The sequence below is a fragment of the Empidonax traillii genome, unplaced genomic scaffold (genome assembly GCF_003031625.1).
Source record: "Empidonax traillii isolate 1590-97213 ecotype Southwest subspecies unplaced genomic scaffold, ASM303162v1 scaffold14:size4059594, whole genome shotgun sequence".
Classification (NCBI taxonomy): domain Eukaryota; kingdom Metazoa; phylum Chordata; class Aves; order Passeriformes; family Tyrannidae; genus Empidonax; species Empidonax traillii.
The window spans coordinates 3,674,922-3,697,463 of NW_020955207.1; the positions used below are offsets into that span (position 1 = coordinate 3,674,922).

Consider the following 22,542-nt stretch of genomic DNA (forward strand, 5'->3'; position numbering starts at 1 on the left):
CCTTTCTTTTTCTTTTCTCCTTTCTTTTTCTTTTCTCCTTTCTTTCTTTTTCTTTTCTCCTTTCTTTCTTTTTCTTTTCTCCTTTCTTTCTTTTTCTTTTCTCCTTTCTTTCTTTTTCTTTTCTCCTTTCTTTCTTTTTCTTTTCTCCTTTCTTTCTTTTTCTTTTCTCCTTTCTTTCTTTTTCTTTTCTCCTTTCTTTCTTTTTCTTTTCTCCTTTCTTTCTTCGCCCTTGCTATTAGATGGTATAATTTGTAACTCAGAATATCCCTAATAGCAGCCAAGTATGAAGGTGCCTGAGCTTGGTACTTGTTTTGCTAGCTGGGAGGATTGCTATCTCCACACACACAAATGCTTGTTCAGGTCTGAATTCTGACGTTTTATTATGTTAAAAATAGTGAATGACTCAGTTCTTTAGACGTGTTTTTACTTGTGATTTGTATGAAGCTGCCCTTGGATGGAAATAGGAATTTGATGAAAAGTGCACAAAAGTAGTATTTAAAATTCTTTTAAAAATTAGTTAGAACTAGATTACATAAATTGAATGTCCAGGGAGATAAGTTTTGGTTGTCGTGTTTCTAATTTTTCTTCCAAACATACGGGTTTATTGAAGTGTGAATTGTAGTTAGTGAGGTTAGAATTCAAGAGGTATTTAGATGGCTGAAGGTGCAGATGGGGACCTGTGACACTTTCATAGATCTTCTAAGTGTTTCCCAGCATTTTATGGCAGTTAGGCATCTAATCTGGCAGACTACTCAACCGGATTTTCAGAAGGACTTACTTCTTTTCCAAGTATCAAAATACCTGAAAAAACCTACAAAAGTGAAATTGCTTATAATTTGGAAAACAATAAATATTTGTTTAAATGAGTCCAGTTGAAGATTGTTATGTCTATAAATCTTAAATGTTTCCCTACCAATTAAATTGGAAATAGTCAGTGTAGTTATTCCATGTTATACACTGAAGTATAGTGTTAACACTGCCGTGTATGTAGTGCAGTATATATCTCTGTTTATCAATCTTTGCCTGACCTCAGAAAATAAACAGATTCAAGGAAGGCAATTAATAGCCTATCCCATAACTCATTAACATTTGATGACTAATTTTTTGAATGGTCTCATTCAGATTTGAAGTACGTGAACAAGTGTTAACAAGCCACCTCATTAAAATTACTTAAGCGAGAAGGAATAATTACTTAAAAACAAACCCTCTTATCAACGTGTTACTTAATGTTGCTCTCCAGCTTGACAGGAAGTTACTTTGGATCCCCCGGTGATAAGTTGATTTCATTTGCAATTCAGCACCGCTGTGGCCTTCCAGCAGCTACCTGCCCATCCAGTTTTAGGGAGCTGGCTTCCAAGAAGTTGCCCAGAACAAAATGGTCACTCCAGTGACATTGTTGAAGGGAGAGTCTCGTTTATAGAAACTTGTATCCAAGGATTATTTTTATTCTGTCAGAATTTCAGCTGGGGATATTGAACTAACTTCAGCCGTAGATCTTTTCATCCGTAAGTCAGGAATGTTCACTGCTGTGTGGCTATTAAAACTACAGCTGACTGCGGTGCATCTGTACACATCTTCTCTAGTCTAGTTTATTGTTTAGCTGATATCCAAGTGCTTTATCTGAGATCCAAGCCAGGCACAGCGCGGTGAGAAAGACGTTGGGTTGGGACTGGGAAGAGCTGAGCCTCTTGTGCTTCTCTGTTGGAAGTTACTGCATTGGCAGCTTTGGACAAGCTGCTTTTTATTGCAGTGCCTCGGTTTTTCAGCTTCTAAAGTGAGGACAGTGTCTCCTTTAAAATTGTTTGGAATTCTACAGAGGTGTCAGAGGGGTAGATAATCTTGGATGACTTTTCAGGCACTATATGATGTTCCTACACTGCTTATCCTAATGTTTTGAACAGAGTCACTTCTCTTGAGCAAATGACAATATAAATGAGAGCAATTTTGGAACAGAAATTCAGAGATCCTTGATGTTTTTATTGTTCTCCTGAGGAGTATTTCGTATGGTTCCATTACAAGGGAATGGCATGCAGCTCCGGACTTCGTGACAAATACAAAACTTTGGCCAGTTGTTATCGTTGGCAGCAAAACACAGGGTGGATGTGGAAAGCAGGAACCATGTACATAGCATGTTCCTACCATGTGCATCTCACTGGAGCACATGACAGATGGTTTCCTGTCAACCAAGGACTCCAGCTTTGTAAATGTATGGTTCAGAGGTGATTCACATCACTAAAATGTTCTGCAACAAGACTCCTGTCATCTCCTCAATCTTTTCTGCTATTGAGGGTCGTACTCAAATGTACCAGTTATTTATAGTAATTAATTTCACAGTTTCAGCTCGTCTTCTACTGAACAGGTCTGCTTTTTCAGTTATTGACTGTCAGCCACATGCTGCCAGAAATGTCTTTAATCTTACTAGCAGGTGTATATCCATTTCTCCACGGCATCCTTGTCTGGTTCTAGTACCTGATGATTGAACTGGTGCATATTAGTTTGGCTCCTACTTCCTGTTCCTGAAGAAATACTTGTATTCTTTACAATTACATCAGTATAGCAAGTTACAGTATCAGTGACTTCTTTTGCTAAAGCTTAGTATTGCTGATGCTCTCTCCAAACAGAGCTTAATCCACAGCTTGTATTGTTCTTGAAACTTTACTCCTAAGCCAGGAAAAACAATGCTGTAGAGAGAGACCCAGGATACCAGTAGAGCCACGGGCTATTTATTTCGGTGGGCCTAACACACTTAGGAAGTCGGTGTTACTCTGTAGCCATTTAAAGTTCAGTGCAAAATCTGTCAGTGGATTAGGTTGCGTGGTAAGCTGTTATCAGATAACCAGGACAGTGGTCAGCGCTGCAGAGACAGGATGTGTATGAATTTGGTGAAGAGAAGCTGTGTTGAAGCAGAAGGTCATTGCTTTAGACGAGCAGTATCTTTCTATATCCTCAATATACCTGTGGTTTATTATCTGTTATTATAGCAGACAGTGGTTTCTCCTTCTTTCCCCAAATATTAACATCTTTTCTGTTTTTCATAATTAACCACATCCACCTGAACAAACAGTGAATGTTGGGTTTGACTGTTCCAACTGTTTTCCAGTTAAAAAACCAGGGAAAACTAAGAGTTTGAGATTTCTGTTTGTGTCTGTTTCTTCAATGATAAAGAAAAAGATGGGTGACACTAAATTAGGAGTAATTAAAGTGGCATTAATTAAGCATATCTGTTTCAAGTGAGTGAATCTTGAAAGACAGCTGGTTTTGAATTGTATTACAGGCAGGGCTGTGTTGAAATACTAGATCTTTGATACGGCTGGCAGGTATTTCTACAGCCTTCATCTTGCACTAAATTGAGTATTTTTATGTGGAATTTAAAGTATGTCATTTCAGGCAAGTTGTTTCTGCATTCTCTGTTCATCATGAACTATAATGATAGTGATGTCTTAACTAGGGACGTGTTTGTCTTGTGTCTGTTCCTTAGTTTTGGAATGCAGAAGAACAGTGCAAGATCAAATAAATCTGAAAGTATTTGATAGCTGTGATACTCTGGTGCCTGTTAGGATGGTGATTTTACTGTCACAACTATCTCATTCTTAATTATGTTTTTGTGTCCGTGTGGAAGATAAAATAAAACCTGACCCCATTTTTAAGAGGAGGAGAAATGTCCAAACAAGTAAATAGGCTCTGGTAGCCACTGTAGGTGTTTTGATCCCTGCTATTCCAGCTTCCCCTTGCTTTTACTATTTCCTTATTTTTCATTTCCATTGTCTGCAGCAGTCAGGCCTACCTGGCTGTATGGAAATTATTTGGAAGTTAAAAAATGGGATGTGAAAGATTAATAGGTGAAGCCCTTCTACAAGAGAAGATTAATCAAATAAGCATTGGGGATATAAGTTTTTAGGTGTTTTCAATCCCTATCTCTGATTTTGCTTGTTCTGTAGTAGAATGCCAAACGTGAAATAAACAGGTTGATCGTGATGTTGAGAGTTTAGTTGGAAAACTAAAGTTGTAGTAGAAGAAACTGCATTTATATTTTTAGTGGCCTGGTATTGATAAGCTTTAAGTAGAAAAAAAAACCAAAGAAGTGGAAAAAGTTTATTAAGGAAATGGGGAAAAAACGTGGCTGCCTTATCAATGGTTGAATGACGTTCACAGGTGTACTCAGTGGGAAATCTGGGTAATTCTTTGAAGAGGAATAAAGTCTTACTGAACCTTGTTTTAACCCTCCAACCCTAGAAGCTGTGTTGAAAAAATAAAGTATTTTAATTTGTGAGTCTAGGTCATATGAGAATTAATGTACAAACTCCTCTGCTTTTCATTTCTCAGATACTTTTGTTAATTTTTTTCCTACAAGGATTTCAGTAATGCGAGTGCGAGTAATTAAGTACTAATTTAGAAATGTTTGTTAAACAATTGGTTTTAGGGGGGTAACTAAGAAAGGTTTTTGTTCAAGTGCAAATGGTAAATTAATTTTATTTTCCTGCTTTCAGTCACTCAAGTGCAGCCACTGCTCACGAGATGTTACCACGAAATCTACCTCAGACTTCACTTTTGCTCATTCGTTTGCTGCGTCATAGATCTCAACAGGAGCTCTGCAGACACTCTTGAAAATCTCTGAACAGATTGTGACATCAAGTTAAAGCATGATGACCTAACAGGAGGTCAAAGTCTCAAACATTGATTCAGCAGTTCAAGATAAAACTGCCCTTTTTTTAGCAGTATCACTTCCGAAGGCTACAGACCTCCTGCCATTTCTTTCCTGGTTACTTCAGAAACACTCAACTGACCTTTCTCTGGTGAAAAGATCTTGACTTTTCTCTCTGGTCCTGGAAATATTAATGGAATACAGTCATGTCTACCCAGGACGAGAGGCAGATAAATACAGAGTATGCTGTATCCTTGCTGGAGCAGTTAAAATTCTTTTATGAACAGCAGTTGCTAACTGACATAGTGTTGATTGTTGAGGGCACTGAATTTCCCTGCCATAAGATGGTTCTTGCAACGTGCAGCTCGTATTTCAGGTAAGTATTCAAACTAGGCTCTGGTAATTCTCTAAAATTTGTGATGCCTGGTTTTGAGTGTAATATTAAATAGCAACGTGTTGCAGAGACTTAAAGATCAGTGAAGTAAAAAGCTTAAATATCCTTACTTTCCAACACCAAAATAGTAAAATAAAATTTCTAGTGTCTCGTGACTGAACTCTAAATAAAGTATATTACTTTCTACAAGAAGTGTGGAGGGGAAAAAAAAATCACACTTGTGATGGCTCATTTTCTTTAGGGAGTTAATTGAGTCTGAATAATTAGTAAATTTCCTTTTCTTCACACTTAATCTTTATAGTATTTAATCTGTTTTTATTTCCCCAGGTAGGATAACAAGGGATTATTGAGAGTTGGCTATGGGAATTCCATTATCGTGTTCAACTGTAGTTTCTTAGCAGAAGCCTCTGCTAAAAGTAGGGATTGCTGTGCAAGTTCACGGCTTCCTTTTCTGAATCATCTGTTTTTCTCTGCTCAGTAAAGATGCCAGAAACTCTCCCCTTGTTTGAGAGTCTTTTGAATTTTTTTTCTTGTTTTGTTTCATGCCCCTCCCTAGATACTGTTGAAATTTTTAATTCAGGAGCTCTTTCTTCCCAGGTGTCCTGTTTCTTGTCTTTTGAAAAGCTTTTTTAATAAGATACGCTGAGTGCTACCCCTTTTTGCAGATACATTCATAGTAAGACCTTGATGATGAGGCACCATGAATTTTCTGCAGTGATTAATCATTTTTTGTTGGCAACACAGTATAATTAATCTGCCTGTCTGGAAGGAATCTGAAGCTCGAAACTAGTCCTGGTGACATCCACGCATGTTTTACCTTCCTGATGCATTGTGAAGGGATTATAACTTTCCTGTTTAATCAGAGAAGGGTTTGCAAATTTGCTTTTCTTGAGATGGGCTCGCTATACAGAACACATCTGAAACATTCTCTTTATTTTGTATCCTTTCTTGTAGAAAACTGTTCAAGCATTAACTTATTCGTTTTTGTTGCTGCTGGTTTTTGTGTTTATTTTTTCATTTCGGATGAGTCTGGTCCAATTTTTTTAGCAACAAGTATTGTGCGATCACTAGATAATGATTATTACCATTGGCCTTGTGCGAATGACATAGTTCCAACAGTTTGTAAAATAACAGCCCCTGGAAATGGAGCCAGATTTAATGTGGGTGGTTAATCATAAGGTTGGAAAGCTGTCATGAGTCCACACAGTGTGCTGCATCAGAATGTGCAGTCAAATCTCTTATTCATATGTGTTTGTTTATTATTTATGCAATGAGGTTTTGGCACTGGTTAAAAGAAGTATCAAACTTGTGGTTTTGTCATGTTCTGTTTTTCTTCTCTGCTTCGGTTTACAAAAGATGCTCAGCTTCCTAAATTTAGCTTTATTATGAAAAATTGATAGCCCTGAAGGAGGGGGAAGAAAGGCAAAGCATCTCTTGGTGTGATCCAGCCATTGTGTGTGATTGCAGCCAGCCTACCTTCCATCTTTGTGCCTGAACGATGTGCAGCCCTGCTCCAGCACAGCCTGCTCAGCAGTGCACGAACATCAGCTAGAGCTGGAGTCTCCAACAGCTCCCTCTTCCTTTCTTTGAGAAATGGGGATAGGATACTGCCTTTGTATTGGAATGGCTTTGCATAGGGAGTGTATCTCCGTGTTCCCTTCACCTCTACAGCCAGAGGCAAGACTAAAGACTAGACTCCTTCTAACTCCTCTCATACCCTATTTCCTAAAAAATACCCAAATAAAGAGCCCTGAACTGAATTTTCAATACAACCATAAATAACAAACCTGATTTAATATAAAGCTCTTCAAACCAATGTCCCCCATTTTACAAAAATTGACAGGTATGTGATTTATAGTACCAGATTCCAGATAGTTCTTAACTGTGTTGCAATTACAATACCAGAGTGGGCAATAGATGTATAAAGCACTATGGAAACAATAACCATTTTTTAAAACTGCTTTTCTATTTTTTTTTCAGAGAGGTGTAAGGGAGTTGTAAACTTGTTTTTTGTTGTTTTGGGTTTTTTTTTCCCAGACCAGGTATAATAGGTTTTTCTGTTATTTTTTTTTTTGTCTGCAAACTTGAAGTTTACTGCATGTTATGATGAATGGTATATAAGAAATAATTCATAGAGTGCTAGTCCTTGCTCCATTTCTCCTTCTCCCAGAGGAGCATCCTTTTTGATATGACTTCACTCAGTCCATTACATAAATCTGCTTCCTTTGTTTTAGAATCGAAAATCTGCTGTCTTACATTTCAGCAGTATTTTTCTGGAGGATGCTTCTTCCCTCTTACCACATATCCTAGAAGAAGGTTTAAATTGCATTATTAAAACTCCAAAATGATTAGAGTTCTCTGCTGATTAACACAGTAGAGTTTGCACGAATATAAAATATTTCTGCTGAAGGCACTGATGGTACTTCTAGAATGTTCTGTACAAATGCTTTATCTGAAATACTAGCTGTTAGCCTGAGGTAAATACTAAACTCCTGTAAACAGGCAAGCAAAAAGACTTTTGGAGTGCAATCACCAAAGACTTAGAGGTGACTGTAGATTAAGATTACTCACTGTTGATCCTTGTCCTAATGTGCATGTTTCTCCTCAGAGCCATGTTCATGAGCGGGCTGAGTGAAAGTAAACAAACACACGTACACCTGAGGAATGTGGATGCAGCCACTTTACAGATTATCATAACTTACGCGTACACGGGTAACTTGGCAATAAGCGACAGCACAGTCGAGCAGCTCTATGAAACTGCCTGCTTCTTACAGGTAGGAAGTTCTGAGTGTGAAAAAGCAGCTTCTGATCTCCACATTGTTTCACTCTTTGTCTTGTTAAATGCTCTTTCCTGTTCAGTCATTTCAAAGTACTTGTGGCCAGTTTGCTCAGTACAGACAGCAGCTGCTCGTCAAATACACTTTATGCGTCCATCCCTCCTTGCATTACAGTCCCTGTGGAAGGTGGAAGTAAACCAGTGCACCTCCAACTCTTAGAAAGTCCAGCAGACATAGTCATGTGGTGTACTTCATCCGTATGAAGCAGTTGACTGAGTCACCGCTGTGTTTTTGTGTATATCGAGTATTCCAGGCCTAAACTCTGTTGTTCAACTCCAGATGCAGGTGCTTTTTATGTGCTGCTGGTACATGAAGGCATATATTGTATGCAGTAATACTTCTTGTGTTTTTTCTTTGCGTTACAGGTGGATGATGTGTTACAGCGGTGTAGAGAATACTTAATCAAAAAAATTAATGCAGAAAATTGTGTGCGTCTATTAAGTTTTGCTGATCTCTTCAGCTGTGAAGAGTTAAAACAGAGTGCTAAAAGAATGGTGGAGCACAAGTTCACAGCTGTGTACCACCAGGAGGCTTTCATGCAACTGTCACATGATCTCCTGATAGATATTTTAAGCAGTGACAATTTAAATGTGGAAAAGGAGGAGACAGTTCGTGAAGCCGCTATGTTATGGCTGGAGTACAACACGGAATCACGATCGCAGTATTTGTCCTCTGTTCTTAGCCAAATCCGAATTGATGCACTTTCAGAAGTAACACAGAGAGCCTGGTTTCAAGGCTTGCCACCTAACGATAAATCCGTGGTGGTGCAAGGACTCTACAAATCGATGCCCAAGTTTTTCAAGCCCAGACTTGGCATGACAAAAGAGGAGATGATGATATTCATTGAAGCTGCTGCTGAAAACCCTGGTAGTCTCTACTCCTCTGTCTGTTACAGCCCACAGGCAGAAAAAGTTTACAAACTCTGCAACCCTCCTGCTGACTTGCATAAGGTCGGGACACTTGTAACTCCTGATAACGACATCTATATAGCAGGTGGGCAGGTTCCTCTGAAAAACACGAAAACCAATCACAGTAAAAGCAGCAAACTCCAGGCTGCCTTCAGAACTGTGAACTGCTTTTACTGGTTTGATGCGCAGCAAAACACTTGGTTTCCAAAGACGCCGATGCTGTTTGTTCGCATAAAGCCATCCCTGGTGTGCTGTGAAGGATACATCTATGCAATCGGAGGGGACAGCGTCGGTGGGGAGCTCAACAGGAGAACTGTGGAGAGATACGACACTGAGAAGGATGAGTGGACCATGGTGAGCCCGTTGCCTTGCGCGTGGCAGTGGAGCACGGCGGTGACAGTTCACAACTGCATTTACGTCATGGCACACAACCTGATGTACTGCTATTTCCCCAGGTCGGACGCCTGGGTGGAAATGGCCATGCGACAAACGAGTCGGTGTTTCGCTTCGGCGGCTGCTTTTGGCGATAAAATATTCTATATTGGAGGACTGCACATCGCCAGCAATTCTGGCATAAGGCTCCCGAGCAGTACTGTGGATGGGTCTTCCGTAACCGTGGAAATCTACGACGTGAATAAGAACGAGTGGAGGATGGCAGCCAACATCCCTGCCAAGCGCTATTCCGACCCCTGCGTCAGGGCCGTTGTCATCTCCAATTCCTTGTGTGTCTTTATACGAGAAACCCACATGAACGAGAGAGCCAAGTATGCCACCTACCAGTACGACCTGGAACTCGATCGCTGGTTCCTGAGGCAGCACATATCGGAACGCGTGCTGTGGGACTTGGGGAAGGACTTCCGGTGCACGGTAGGGAAGCTGTACCCATCTTGCCTTGAAGAGTCCCCATGGAAACCTCCAACATATCTCTTCTCGCCAGACGGAGCTGATGAATTTGAGCTGGACGGGGAGATGGTTACTTTACCACCTGTATAGCTCCCAAATTAGACTGCACAACGGATTCTGTGCTCAGTTACAAAAGAAAAGAAATGGCTGTGAAAGAGCACATCTGAGAGTGGGAATGTCAGGCCTGTCTTTCATGAATTGTATTTTTATGCCCTACCTAATAACACTTGCCGCCATTCAGTACGAATAAATGAAATGAGCAGATATGCTTCCATAATCTGAAATACTATTATCTGATAATTGAGAAACATATATGTATATCATAAGCTTAAGCATCTGACTTGTCTAAAGAATTAATTCTAGTTCTATGAAGTCTCAGTTCAGGAAAATTAGCTTCAGAAAAAAAAAAGTAGTTAATGTTTCTAGGATGATGTCTCAACTCTTTTGAAAATATCTTCCAGTTATATATGAACTACTTCTGAATATTCTACTTAAGTGCTAGTTATATAACTGTCAGTGTGGCCTAATAAAAGGACTGTGCTGCACTTACTTAATACTAATATCCATGTTGGTATAGTAATGCCATTATAAGAAAAAGAAACAAATCCCATGGATCTACCTGTGGTAGGAAGGGTAGATCTTCCATTGTATGGTAACATGCAAGGCAAAATGACTGCAGGTTCAGTCAAGCTGTATGACGAGGTGCATGTGTTCTATTTTCACTAACTTATACCTGTCTATTTAGAATACAGGTCTTCCAAGCAGCTGGTAGATTACCAGGTGTGGACTTAAGTTGCTGGGCTTGCAATAGGAGTTGCCAGCCCTCATAGTGCGGGTCTGTGTGGGGCTTTAATCAGTAAATGCCTCCACACTCTGTATTACAGTAACATTGGCTCATGTATATTACTTCCTGCTGCTGATGTATTTTTCCATTGTAAAACAAAGTTTTAGTGTGGATTAACCAGGTCTTTATTTTCTGTTAATTTAATAACAAGCATTACTGTAGTGTGATTGTGTATAGATATCCCTTAGCTGTCAGGTTTTTTACTTCGGGGGAGGGGGGGAAGCAAAATTCAGGAATATCCTGTGCTGTTGTGTGCAGGAGAGCAGATGACTAGTGCTGCTCTGGCATTAATCCCAGGAACCACTAGCAGTAGCGGGGCGCCGCCAATCTAACATGAACACAGGTGCTTCATGACAAACCCTACTAGCATGTTCAGCTGCATCATGTTCTGGCACTGTATTTTGAATGACATTAATTTATTAAAAAAGATTGAATCCAACTCACTTGGAGTGTGCTTTTTGCGTGAAATAGAGAGAGCTACGACACCTTCCCACCACGTGTCACTTGCAGCAAGTCACTTACTGAAGGCAACTTGGAATAGTTAAGCCTGGAGGTGAGTAGTACATTAAGTTGTCTGTGCTTACTCGTCAGCAAAAGCTGGAAATTAGGTATTCAAGTCAAACTGAGGATCCCCTGCTATCATTTTTATAAATCAGCACTCCTCCAATCACGGGACAAATTCTGCCCTACTAAGAGTAAAGAACAGCAGGCAGTCAGGAGGTAAATGAGGAACCTTTTCGGTAAGTTCAGAAGATGGCAGACGTATTTTCAGTCTTTAATAATCAAATTGATTTACTCCAGTGTCCAGAGTGGCACTGGCTTTTCTTACTCCGTTAAGTACAATTGCAGCTTTCAACAAATACAGCACCTGTATATTGTTGGGGCCAGGCCCCAAGTGGCTTTACAGAGTTTTGTCTTGTACAGTTATTAAGGGTTTTGACTAGAAAAGGGACTTTAGGTAAGAAAACTGCCTTACATAAAAACCCTTTCTGGTGCTTTGGCATTTTACGCCCTGTGGGGATTTATAGGACCCAGAATAACAAGAGCAAGCTACCAATATTTTTTTTTTTTTTTAAGAAGATGACGTAACATGTTTGCATTTACCATTACATAAACTTTTTTTAACGCCTACACTTTTTAGATAAGAGGGGTGAGGTGACTCAGGGGCTCCTGCCCATGGGTCTGTTTACGTTGCTATCATGTTGCAAGCCTGTGCAAGGGAACACACATTAAAACAAAAACAGCCCTACTCTTTTGTAAGGCAATTTGGAGAATCGCATACCTCAGGCAAAAACATCAGCGGTATCCAAGTAACTCCAGCCTGGATGGACTGCTCAGTTCTGTGGCTCATTCTCCCTTCACTTAATTGTTATCAGGCTGCATTAGGCTTTAAGGATAAGCCTTTGTTGTTTAACTGTAGGTGATCTGTATAGCTAGGGAAGGAGCAGAGTGGGCTGGTTCTGTTACTGGGAACTTTCAGCTTGAGTTCAGAATCTTATGTGTAGTTTCTCACCAAAGGAAAAAAAAAATAGGAATAGGAAATAAATACCAAAAAGCTTTTATTAAATTATTAAATTGCAGTGGCTCTAAGTCACAATTGCCTGAGAGAAGCTGGAAGAACTGCTTGATTTTACCCCTTTAAGAACATCTTTTGAAGTACAGTCAGTCTATATGACTTCTTTTAGTCTACATTTTTTGTATTTTTTTCCCTAGATGTTATCCGTGTCTTTTGTGTTCTGTATGGTCCAAGATTATGTAGTACCTTACTTAAAATTTATTTACTATTAATTATAGGGTATTTTAAAGACAAGACTAGTCAAGTGTTGAACAGTTCTCTAGTGACTGCTAAAGACATACTTACTGTTAGTTCACTTACTCAACTACTTGCTGCAGTATTCAAGCACAAAAGGAAAACAGCTGGCAAATGCTATTCTCAAGTCTAAATTCTTTCCCTGCATAATTCAAGAAGGAAACTGTGCAGGCAGAGCATTGTCATGTGCCTGGAAGTGGTCACTAGTAGAATTAGACTTCTGCAGGAACAAAGACAGCAGCCAAAAAAACTGCAGTTCTTGTTTCATAAGGAGAGCAAATGTGATTAAAGCCTTCAGAGAGTCCTAGCTAGTGTCTTACTACAAAGCTTCAGCCTAATCCCAGGCTATTCAACCTGTACTTTGGCTCTGATGTATATTTACATACAAGTTTCAGTGAATCAACTTTGTATGTCCTCAAGCTCTGGATATATTTGCAAGTGTTTCTGATACATTTGCCTCTTTTCTGGTAGAACTAAATTTAAGTCAGCCTTACGTGGTTTCAGTTCCCCTTACCTAAAGTAGTAAAAACGTGATCTGGCCTCTGCTAATTTTTAATGCATCCACTCCTTTTTACAGTTGTTTAAATAAATACCTAATTGCAAGTTTAATTTTTGTGGTAAGGGGCAGTGAATTGTGTCGAGCTTTACGGAGAACAGGATCAGATATACAGTAAATTTGCAGGGGTGAAATAATTTTATAACATTCTAAAGATTATATTTAAGATTTAAAGCACTGCCTGGTTCAAAGCACTGCTGCTTTTCACAGTATTTCTCATTTCACTTCTCAATGCCTCTGTTAAGATGCACAAATAACTCCCACACGGCGGGACAACCAAGGGGCCACCTGTGGACAAACCTGCAGACCACCTAACTTGTAAGTCAAGCTCGTGTTTTTCCTTCTCTGTTTCCCATTTCCAACTGCCTTCAAATTGTCTTCTCTTTTTGAATCTGGATTCCTACACAAAAGGAGCTTTTAGGCAGACTCTGAAGTAGGCTTACCCTTAAAACCAGTTTCTTTCCACTTTCTGCTCAACATCAGCCACACGAAGTTCTGTTTAGTTCCACTTTCAGAGGTGGAATTTAAAGTATCATTTCCCTCCTACAACATTTCTCAGGAGTACAATTCAGCAAGGAGGAGTTCTTATAACCCAGAGGAGTATTAACAGACTCTGTGAAATGCCTGTATGGCATCTGGACATCTTCACACACCTCCCAAGCTCCAGTATGGAAGGGGCTGGTGAACGGCCTGAACCAGCAGGTGAGAGCAAGACTTGGGTCACTACTGAGTCACAGAACCTCTGACGTGGAAGAAAGGACTGACAAAGAAAATAGGACGGGCATGAAGGGGAAAGAGAAATAGCAGCATCTCTCTGTGTGCTTTTCTCCCCTGCTGCTCTAAAAAGCAGCTCTTCTGTGTCTTGGTCTAACCTGTGAAACCAGGTGCCTCCATTTCAGCACAGAAAGGGTTTAAGCCCTGCACATCTGCCATTACTGAAGTGCTGAAGTATGACCAGTCACTGGAACAATCCTCTGACTGCATCTCTTAAAACAGCAAACTGTGCTGAATACACACTTGCACTCCACTGCATTAATATGACCAAAGAGGACAGTAAAAGGTATTACTAATGAAAGGTAATGATGTAATGTAGAACTTAGAGACTATTCAGATCATGTGTTAAACATCAAGCTAAACCCTCATGTCAAGATTTAGTGCAAGAAGCACAGCTTCTTTTAATTTAACTCCAAGCACGTGCTTTTACTGAAGAGAAAAAAAATAATTAAACCATTTCCAAGATTGTTTAATTAAGAGTGGGCATATGCTTCATCCAGTTATCTGGCACAGGATTACACTTGTCAAAATTCATATGCACACAAATTATTCAGAGCAGCAAAGGTCAGCAACCACAGGTCACATTAGGCAATACGTTAAGCTCAGCATTTTTTTTTGCCACTTTCTGGTGTGCCTGAACTTTTAAATTCTCCACTGTGTTTTTTAGTGTGTGTTTCTTAAAGTATCTGAATTGAAAGATGAGAAACCGAGTTTCTTCTCCAGTATTTTCCAGCTGTTTCATACAATATGCAAGTTATTTTGTTATGTTATTTTCCATATTGTTTTTAAGACAAGAAGACAGCTGTACATCTGCCTTCACTTTAGGTAACTGTTCTTCCTTCAGTCTCAATATTCTTACTTGATTATGTTCATCCCATCTAGAAGGCAGTGGTGCTTTCCTGGTGATCTACTTTAAGACAAGATTTTGTAGGTGTTATCTGCTACTATTGAGGCAAACAGTAATTGTGCTTTTGTCAATATTAAGTCAATAAATTCAGGCAGGGAAGTAATAAGAAAAAATAATCTTACTTCACCAGTTGATTTTGGAATATTATTGCAAGAGGAGCAATGTATGATTAAGCAATTTTGAACCTATACAGAAGGACTCAAGACAGCTAGACTTCCAAGTTCCATCACGACTGAGATTAAGCCACCTGTGTACAAAATGTTGTGCATATATGATGTCAATTTACAGGGAGTAAGATAATCTGAGTAAGGGTCACTGTTTAACTGACAGCAGTGATCCACCTCCATATATTTTATGAATCCAAACACTACTTCTAATGTTTGATAAAGAATGGGGTCAAGACCAGAAACAACACAGAAGTAAAGCTCTGTGCCTGCTTCTTTAAGTCAGTCCCTTCTCTAATAGAATATTAAAGACTCAAAACACCATGAAGCAATTTGTCATACATCTTTAATCATAATACAATAATGTAGTGTTTCTCCCCTTAATGAATACCCTCCCTGTTGCCCTTTTTAATGAAAACTAAATACCTGCAAGAAAGTAAAATTACAGTGCATAAAAAACACGACGTAAATTTATCTTTCAGTGTGTTTGCACAACTACTTGCACATGGTTGGAAAAATGTTAACCAATTTTAGGGAATTGCAGCCATTTGCTAGACATAAGCTTCACCTGACTCACATCCGAATGTTACTCAAGGCAGTTAAGTTTCCTCCTACTGGAAAAAGCCCATTTTCCAAATCATTCTCAGGTAGGAACAACAACATCATTATGGCGGAAGTTTCAGAGTCCTAAAACAGCTCACTGCGGCAGAGAACTGGATGCGCAGCAATTCATTTACATGGTATCCTGGTTTCGACCAGATGTCACAATCCACAGGAACTACCTGCTACTTTGAAGCTAAATCTACACCAAAACTTCAGTTGTATCCAAAGTTCTTACTGATCTAAGAGAGGTCTGTGACCTCCTGAACACTTCAATCAATTCACAACGAGCAGCACCCCATAGGGAATAAAAAGTCACACTGGAGGATCTTCTTGTCCTAAATTTGCAAAAAGCAGCATCTGCCATCAGTTTAAATGGAAGACCAATTTCAAAAAGACTGCCAGTGAATTACAAGCAGCTACCAATATCAAAACCAGATGGCTGCATGTGTCTTCTGGTGGGGTTAAATTATAAAAATAATACAGCTTTTTGAGCAGACCAAACTTTAAACAGGCTGGATGTATTTTATTTTTCAAGTAGCACAAGAAAAATCAAATACATTACTTGTATGTTCAATTATCAAGCGATAGTTTCTATGTTTAAAACCAGTATTCACGCCTTCACTTTTACAATTAAATACTGCCACATAAGTTTCTCTGCTTAGTAATAATTTGTATGGAAATCAGAAGCTTGTTTAGGCAAAATATTATATTTAATTACAAAGGTGCTTAAAACAGATGTACGAGGTCAAACAAGTGCAATGTACTAGAACACTGACCTAAAAAGTCTAATTAAATTGTGACGTTTGAGGAAACTGGTGTCAGATGTGCACAGGAATCAAGGTTATGACATGAAAATAACTGATGAAAGATGCTGAACACCTCAGTCAAATATTAGGTCGGCAATACTTGAGTGTTAGGGGGCTTTGGGGACCTACATCTCATATCTGTCCTCAATAGGCAGTTCCTCAAATGCTGGTACATACAAAAGGCTGAAGCTGATGCCCTCGATGACAGAAAGTTGAGAGGTCTGCTATTGCATTACCTGTAAGTCAGTGTGTGCTGCGTGTTGACAGCCAGAAATGCCTTTACAACATCAAATCACAACAGAGCTGTAACAATACCTTCACAGCTGACTGATTTAGAGGCACTATCACCAATTCACTCAGGACTCACTGTTTCTTATGGTGCAGAAATGGATGTCAGGGTCTTCGAAATGGAAGTCGACTGCCTAAATCTTTCTGAATAATTAATAATGCCTGCACTGGAAATTTTAGAACAGAGGAGAGGAAAATGGCTGGCATTTGCACTGGATTTAACTAAAGATGTTACAAGCACTAAGAAGAGAACTGCATGGGCTTAGATGAACCTCAGTGGCTGCGTGCCTTCCTGCAGCCCAGAAGTAAGCTTAAGCAAATATCAAAGAGCAAAACATAGATGTTAATGAAGACCACTAATTATTAAGATCACTTCATCTCCACCCACTCTATGAGTCTTAATCACTATATGAGTTTAAATGCAAGATCAGTTTGCTAGCAGGATGCCAGTTCTTGAAAAGACTGAAAATTATTACAAGTTTTTTATTCTGTCATTTGTAAAGAAAGGAAAATACTCTTAATTAGAACGTACGTTTGGCTCCACAACAGAGACAGCTGGGACAGTGGGAATAAGACTGCAGAGAAAGATCTGTCCTTGCCCATAAGAGAAATACTGTGAAGTGTGGTGACAGAGTTGCTGTACAAAGCAGCAATCAGCTGTGCGTCAGCCTAGCACTCCAGACGCCACCTCGTTCTGCCTTTCCTCAGACTGCTCCACCACAAAACAAACAAACGAACAAGAGTCAGCTTTCTAATATTCCTAGGCCAGCAAGGGAGTCTGTCAGAGTACGGGGAATGCTGAGAGCTAATACATCTGCCATATAAATTTGGAGCATAGGAGAATTCTAGAGAGAAAACGCACGTGAAGAGGTGACAGAAACAAGGATATTGAAAAGGGATCCTTAAAGGTCCTTTTTCTACACCTTGTAAATACCAAGTACTTGCCTGGCTTCTAGAAAATCCTGAGCTCCTAAGCCTAAATCTACCTAGTGTGCCTTAAGTTGCTGAAGTTAAGTTTTATAGGTGCTTAAGTCCTTTAGGAACTTTTCAGAGTCTTCATTACAGCATGAACTCCGACCATTTAAATCCCAAACAGCAGACAATGTGTTAGTCATTTCACAAAAGCAAGGGATTATTTTTGGTTATTTTCTTATCTGCATGCTGAATCAGAAAGCTCTAGACTCACCACGAATAAAGACAGCTCTAGTCTTATTTCTCTGCCTATAAAGTAGTACCTAGTCTTTGAAAAGATACAAATGTCTATTACAGAGTTGTGGAATAAAACAGAGCATCAGAAGTGTTAGAAGATACAGAAATACACACAGAGACTAGGAGCAACAGTTGCAGTTCTATAGATACATCTTACTTGTTGTGTCAGAAGCAGTAGATTAAGAGAGCTGTAGTGGCCTTTTTTGCCCTTCTCAAATCAAACTACTCAAACTAGCTGTAGACTTTCAGGCTTTCCAAAGTCATTCTATTTAATTTGCCCTGGGAAAAAGATTAATCAATGTTTTAAACTAGATCCTGCATTTTCAAATCACTGTTCGAAGCAATAAAACTGAAAACCATGTTGCTTGGATGGTGACAGTGTGATGCAAATGTAGCTTTTCTATTAGCTCTACTAATGCACATAAGAAATTACAACATAATTTCTTAAAACAAATTACATTCAAGCCTTCTTGTTTATCTCTTGTACAGCTGCTGCATTTCATCTGAGGAACAGGAGAAATAACCATGACTAGAAATCTTGGCCCCAGAAAAGAACACGGCAAAATGCTGACAAGATACCAACGAGGCGATAAAATAAGAGCCTTTTGGTAAAGAAGAGTTGGAACACTTGACAACGTAATGTAGAAAATGTTAACAGCTACCACGTGGGGATGTCAGAAGGCATCCAGAGGCACACACATTGCAAGAAAACAGGAAATAATTTCCCTTGGAATCAAGACATGTATGAAGTGCAATACGCTTGCATACAGAAGACACCGCATGCAGGTCACACAGGAAATACAGCATTGTGCCACATCCCTTCAAATAAATTTCTTCACACAAGGATACGAACTGAGACAGTTTAGTTACTCTCTCAATTCTAGTGTTACTTTCCTTATGAAAAAAGTAGTTATCCAAATGGACTGTTCCCTGAGTCGACACAGAAAATCGATATAGCTGATCTTCATTTGGAAGAACCTTCATCACTTGACTGGGGGGAAAAAAAAAAAGCCACGCAGAGTTTGCTACTGTTCTAGTTTTGGGTGCGTTTAGTACTTTGTATTCATATGTATGAAACTACATTGATGTTGTAATTACATCCTAGTAGAGCAAGACCTCACAAAACTGTCTAAAATCCATTCCCAATTTGGGAGAAATGTTTTATAATACTTTCCCTGAAGAGATCTCTCCAACTGGAATCCCATTCGCGTCCCAGGGTAAAAACAGTAAAAACATATGCAAAGTTATGAAGACCTACTGTATAACATGAAAAAAAAAATACTGATTTTGCAACTATCACATAAATTTGGAGACACAAAGAGAGCCAGAGACAGATTACAATGGATACAGAGGATAAAGGAAAAAAAACCCCTTGTCAGCCACGGTCTTACTCTGCACCGTGTTGAGTTTAGTTTGCAGGTGAAAGCAAGAAAGTTTCACCTGGCTTGGAACCCTTTAGGGGTTGCAGAGATTCTCTCAAATCCAACCTGAAAGAAGAATCAGTATTTATAGTCTGCTTATTTCTAACAAGAATTCACAAACATTTGGCTATCTGGATTGAAAAATATAACTAGTTTACATAAATATTTTCAACATCCAAAGAAAATGTACAAATCTAAAGTCAAACACATTTGGCTTGCAACAAGCCCTGTTTGCTAATGTCTTTATAAAGGCTCAGTTTTAAAGAGAAGTAGTCATTTTAAATATAACCAATATACTGCAAATGCCAATGCCATCCCATTGTATGGAGACACCATTCTTCTATGCTTCTAAGTGAAACTGCATGATAACATTCCACACCTGCTTGCAAGCAACATATATCTTATTTTGGTCCTGGGTAGTTAATCTCCACTCCTCCATTTTGGAGCAGTCTTTTTACAGCTCAGAGAAAGCATTGCACCTGAAATAGTCAGCAGCATTACGGAAAACCAGCATTTAGTCCCCGAGGCTTTGGGGCGACTGCGTGAAAGTGGAAAACCAGGATGACATGGCTGATTTCGCGCTTGTGAAGGCTCCTCCGACGGACTGACCTGCAACACAAACCGAAGATCGGCACTGAAGTGTCGCCGTCACCGAGCTATTACAAAGAAATATCGAAACAAAATTTAAAATCAAACAACCAGTTGCCCAATTTGGGATTTGAAATCCAATTCCAGAATCTGTGTCAGAAAACATTCAAAGAACTTGAACACAGTAGCTCAGCAGAAATGGCCTATGATGTCCTTTGCCCAGGAAGGCTTGCTAGACTGATTGAACAACAGCAAAGAGAGAAGACAGACTCCAATGGCAAAAAAGAAGGAAGTTAAACAATTTTTGGCAAAGCTATTGCCAAACAAATATCAAACCCTTTAATGGGTGGAATCTCATTATCTCACACTGCAAGATGACAATGTGATGTCAAATCCCTGATGTCAAAGCCCCTGTTGAAATGCAACAAATGCTTTTCCAGAAAATTACAGACAACTGCAAAATCTGCAGAAACTGGCACATAGACTATATCTGGTCTCACCCAGTTCTGGATAGTTCCAGTTGAAGTAAAAATAAAAACTGAAATTAAAAATTCAGAATAACTTAATGCAGAAGTTGGTGCGGTCTAAGGATTTCCGGATTACATGAAACCTCTTACCTGAACATTTCTTCCCATATTCATCTCCAGGACACAAAGAAAAAGAGGAACATACACTAATTTGTAGTCTAGCTGCTTGTCTTTCCACTATTACACAAGATATGCTGCCTCAATGAGCAGCTCTACCCTTCAAAATGTTGCTCTGGTTTGTGTGTATGTTATAAAGCACACTTGGATTAAACCAAAATATAACTGAGAAATAGGATGCTTCTTCAAAAGAGATATGGCTTAGATGCAAGATGATTTTAAATATATTTCTTACCTACAGCTCTTCCTGTCTGTACAACATTTCGGCTGGTGGAAACCATCACATTTCCAATCTTCTTTCCACGTTCGCTGTTTTGCACAGAGCTAATGAAGAGAGATACTGAACAGTGTTAGTTCACTGACAGGTATAAATAAAATACATAGTTAAAGTATTATCATTACACACAGATTTACATAGCATACATATACATAGTTCATATATATGATCAAGCCCATAATTCCTGCATGCATCTTATCCACACAGATCAGTGAGGAAAGCTTCTCAGAGGAAGAGAAGATGCTGTCAAAGCACCCAAGTGGTTCATTCTTATAAGGCACACTTTAAACCTTTCACAGAACCACAGATGCAATTAGGTTGGAAAAGACCTCTGAGATTACTGAGTCCAACCTATGACCAAACACCACGGTGTCAACCAGACCATGGCACTAAGTGCCACATCCCGTCCCTCCTTAAACACTGCCAGGGACTGGGACTCCACCACCTCCCTGGGCATCCATTCCAATGTCCAATCACCCTTTCCTAAATGTTTACCAAGATGCATTTATGTTCTAAATTACAAACTCAGATTTGCAGTAAATAAGAGCAGTTTTAGCCCTAGCATATAACCTTTGAACAAAACAATGTTACTGATCAGCCTTTTCTCTCTAAATAGAGTCTACTTGGTATCTTTCTCTACGATTAAATTTTTCATCAAGGACAGTTTACACTCATTTGTTAAAGAAATGCAAAAAAACAACAGACATTATCATCATTTGGAAAGAAAAGCACAAAAGCAGTCAGTTCTACTGCACAAGTATGATCACATGAAAATAATCTGTTTTAAATTGTGACTTTCAAGCCCACATTTCAGGCTTTGCAAAACCCATTAATATGAAACTTAACAACACATCACGGCACATTCTTTTCCCGCTTTCAAAATCTTCAGTGTAGATGGAAAAAGCAGAAAGAACAGAACAAGTTTAGGCTCAGTTTGCAAAAGCAAGGCATTTTGATGAGTATCTGATAGCAAAGTCCCACCTGGAGAACAAAAGCGCTGTTGTAAAAATACATATTATCAGAAGCACACTAAGAACTACTGGTCTCACCCTACCCAGAAGAGTTAGTAACTCACCTTCCAAAAACAAAAATAGGGCAACATTATAGACACCTACACATCTTTCAAATTAAGTCTTTCTACAAGGATTATCCTTTAATAAAAAAGAGCTGCTATCAGCATGCACCTTCTTGAAGGCAATTACCTTGAGATTAATCTTGACTCGTTTGCATTCTCAATTGCCATCACGGAAATTTAATCTGTCGCTGGTCAGCAAAAGCAACAAAAGGATCCAGCGAGCTCAAGTCTGAAGCTTTTTATTCCTCGAGCTGTTCTCTGTTAACACGTGGTTTAGGTCTACCCACAGTGTAATGAAATTAATGTTTCCACAGCCGAGACAGGCACAGAGTCGGCAGTGTGTATGTGCTGCTGATTTACAGGCATCTTAAGGAACCAGCCTCTAAATGTTTTATGGTCAACACAGCTAAGTGACAAAACAATCCATTCTGCTTGGTGCATAAACCCAAGAGCAAATTCCGGCTTCAGTTAGAGATGAACAGCCATGGCAATAAAAAGCCCCACCGAGTTTTAGACTTGAATACTACAGGCAGGAGCTGAGACCAACTTAAAGTTCAGCTGAGTCTGGCGCAATAAGGAATTAAACAAAACTCATTTTAAACTTGTAAACTGAAGAAGCTGAATGACATCTCAGCATGCATACAGTGAACTTTGAGAGTTTTAGAACAATGTTGTATTAAAAACCAGTCAAATAAATAAAAAAAAAAAAAAGCTGGTGTCTCCTAATAATGTCAATGTACAGGTTATAACAGCTTATGCTTTAGCTTACAAATTAAAAATAAATATACAAAAGCCTTATAATTGCAACACAAAAAAATCAAGGCTCTAATATGTAAATTCCAACATAGAATATTGCATTAGCCCTTTTTTTTTTATTTATTTCAGGCAAATG

At 39.1% G+C, this 22,542-nt stretch overlaps 2 protein-coding genes across 3 annotated transcripts in view; one reads left to right on the forward strand and one right to left on the reverse strand.

Annotated features, from left to right (window-relative positions):
* The window catches only part of KBTBD2 (kelch repeat and BTB domain containing 2), a 24,714-nt gene extending 2,577 nt beyond the window's left edge, over nucleotides 1-22,137 (forward strand). Inside the window, exons 2-5 of one of the 2 annotated variants that reach the window (XR_003572168.1) lie at nucleotides 4,488-5,018; nucleotides 7,645-7,810; nucleotides 8,239-9,833; nucleotides 22,125-22,137. Coding sequence is in view for 1 of the 2 variants with exons in the window: in XM_027892301.1 (XP_027748102.1) it covers nucleotides 4,849-5,018; nucleotides 7,645-7,810; nucleotides 8,239-9,774 (1,872 nt within the window). In the remaining variant the exon portion in view is untranslated. Of the gene's footprint in view, nucleotides 1-4,487; nucleotides 5,019-7,644; nucleotides 7,811-8,238; nucleotides 10,970-22,124 lie in introns of those variants that run through there. The other variant, XM_027892301.1, reaches the window with a different exon arrangement.
* AVL9 (AVL9 cell migration associated) overlaps nucleotides 15,068-22,542 on the reverse strand; it is a 42,342-nt gene continuing 34,867 nt past the window's right edge. The window contains exons 15-16 of the mRNA XM_027892289.1: nucleotides 20,534-20,622; nucleotides 15,068-19,675 (exon numbers count right to left, since the gene is read on the reverse strand). Of these exons, the coding sequence (XP_027748090.1) occupies nucleotides 19,581-19,675; nucleotides 20,534-20,622 (184 nt within the window). The 3' untranslated portion in view covers nucleotides 15,068-19,580. The remainder of the gene's footprint in view (nucleotides 19,676-20,533; nucleotides 20,623-22,542) is intronic.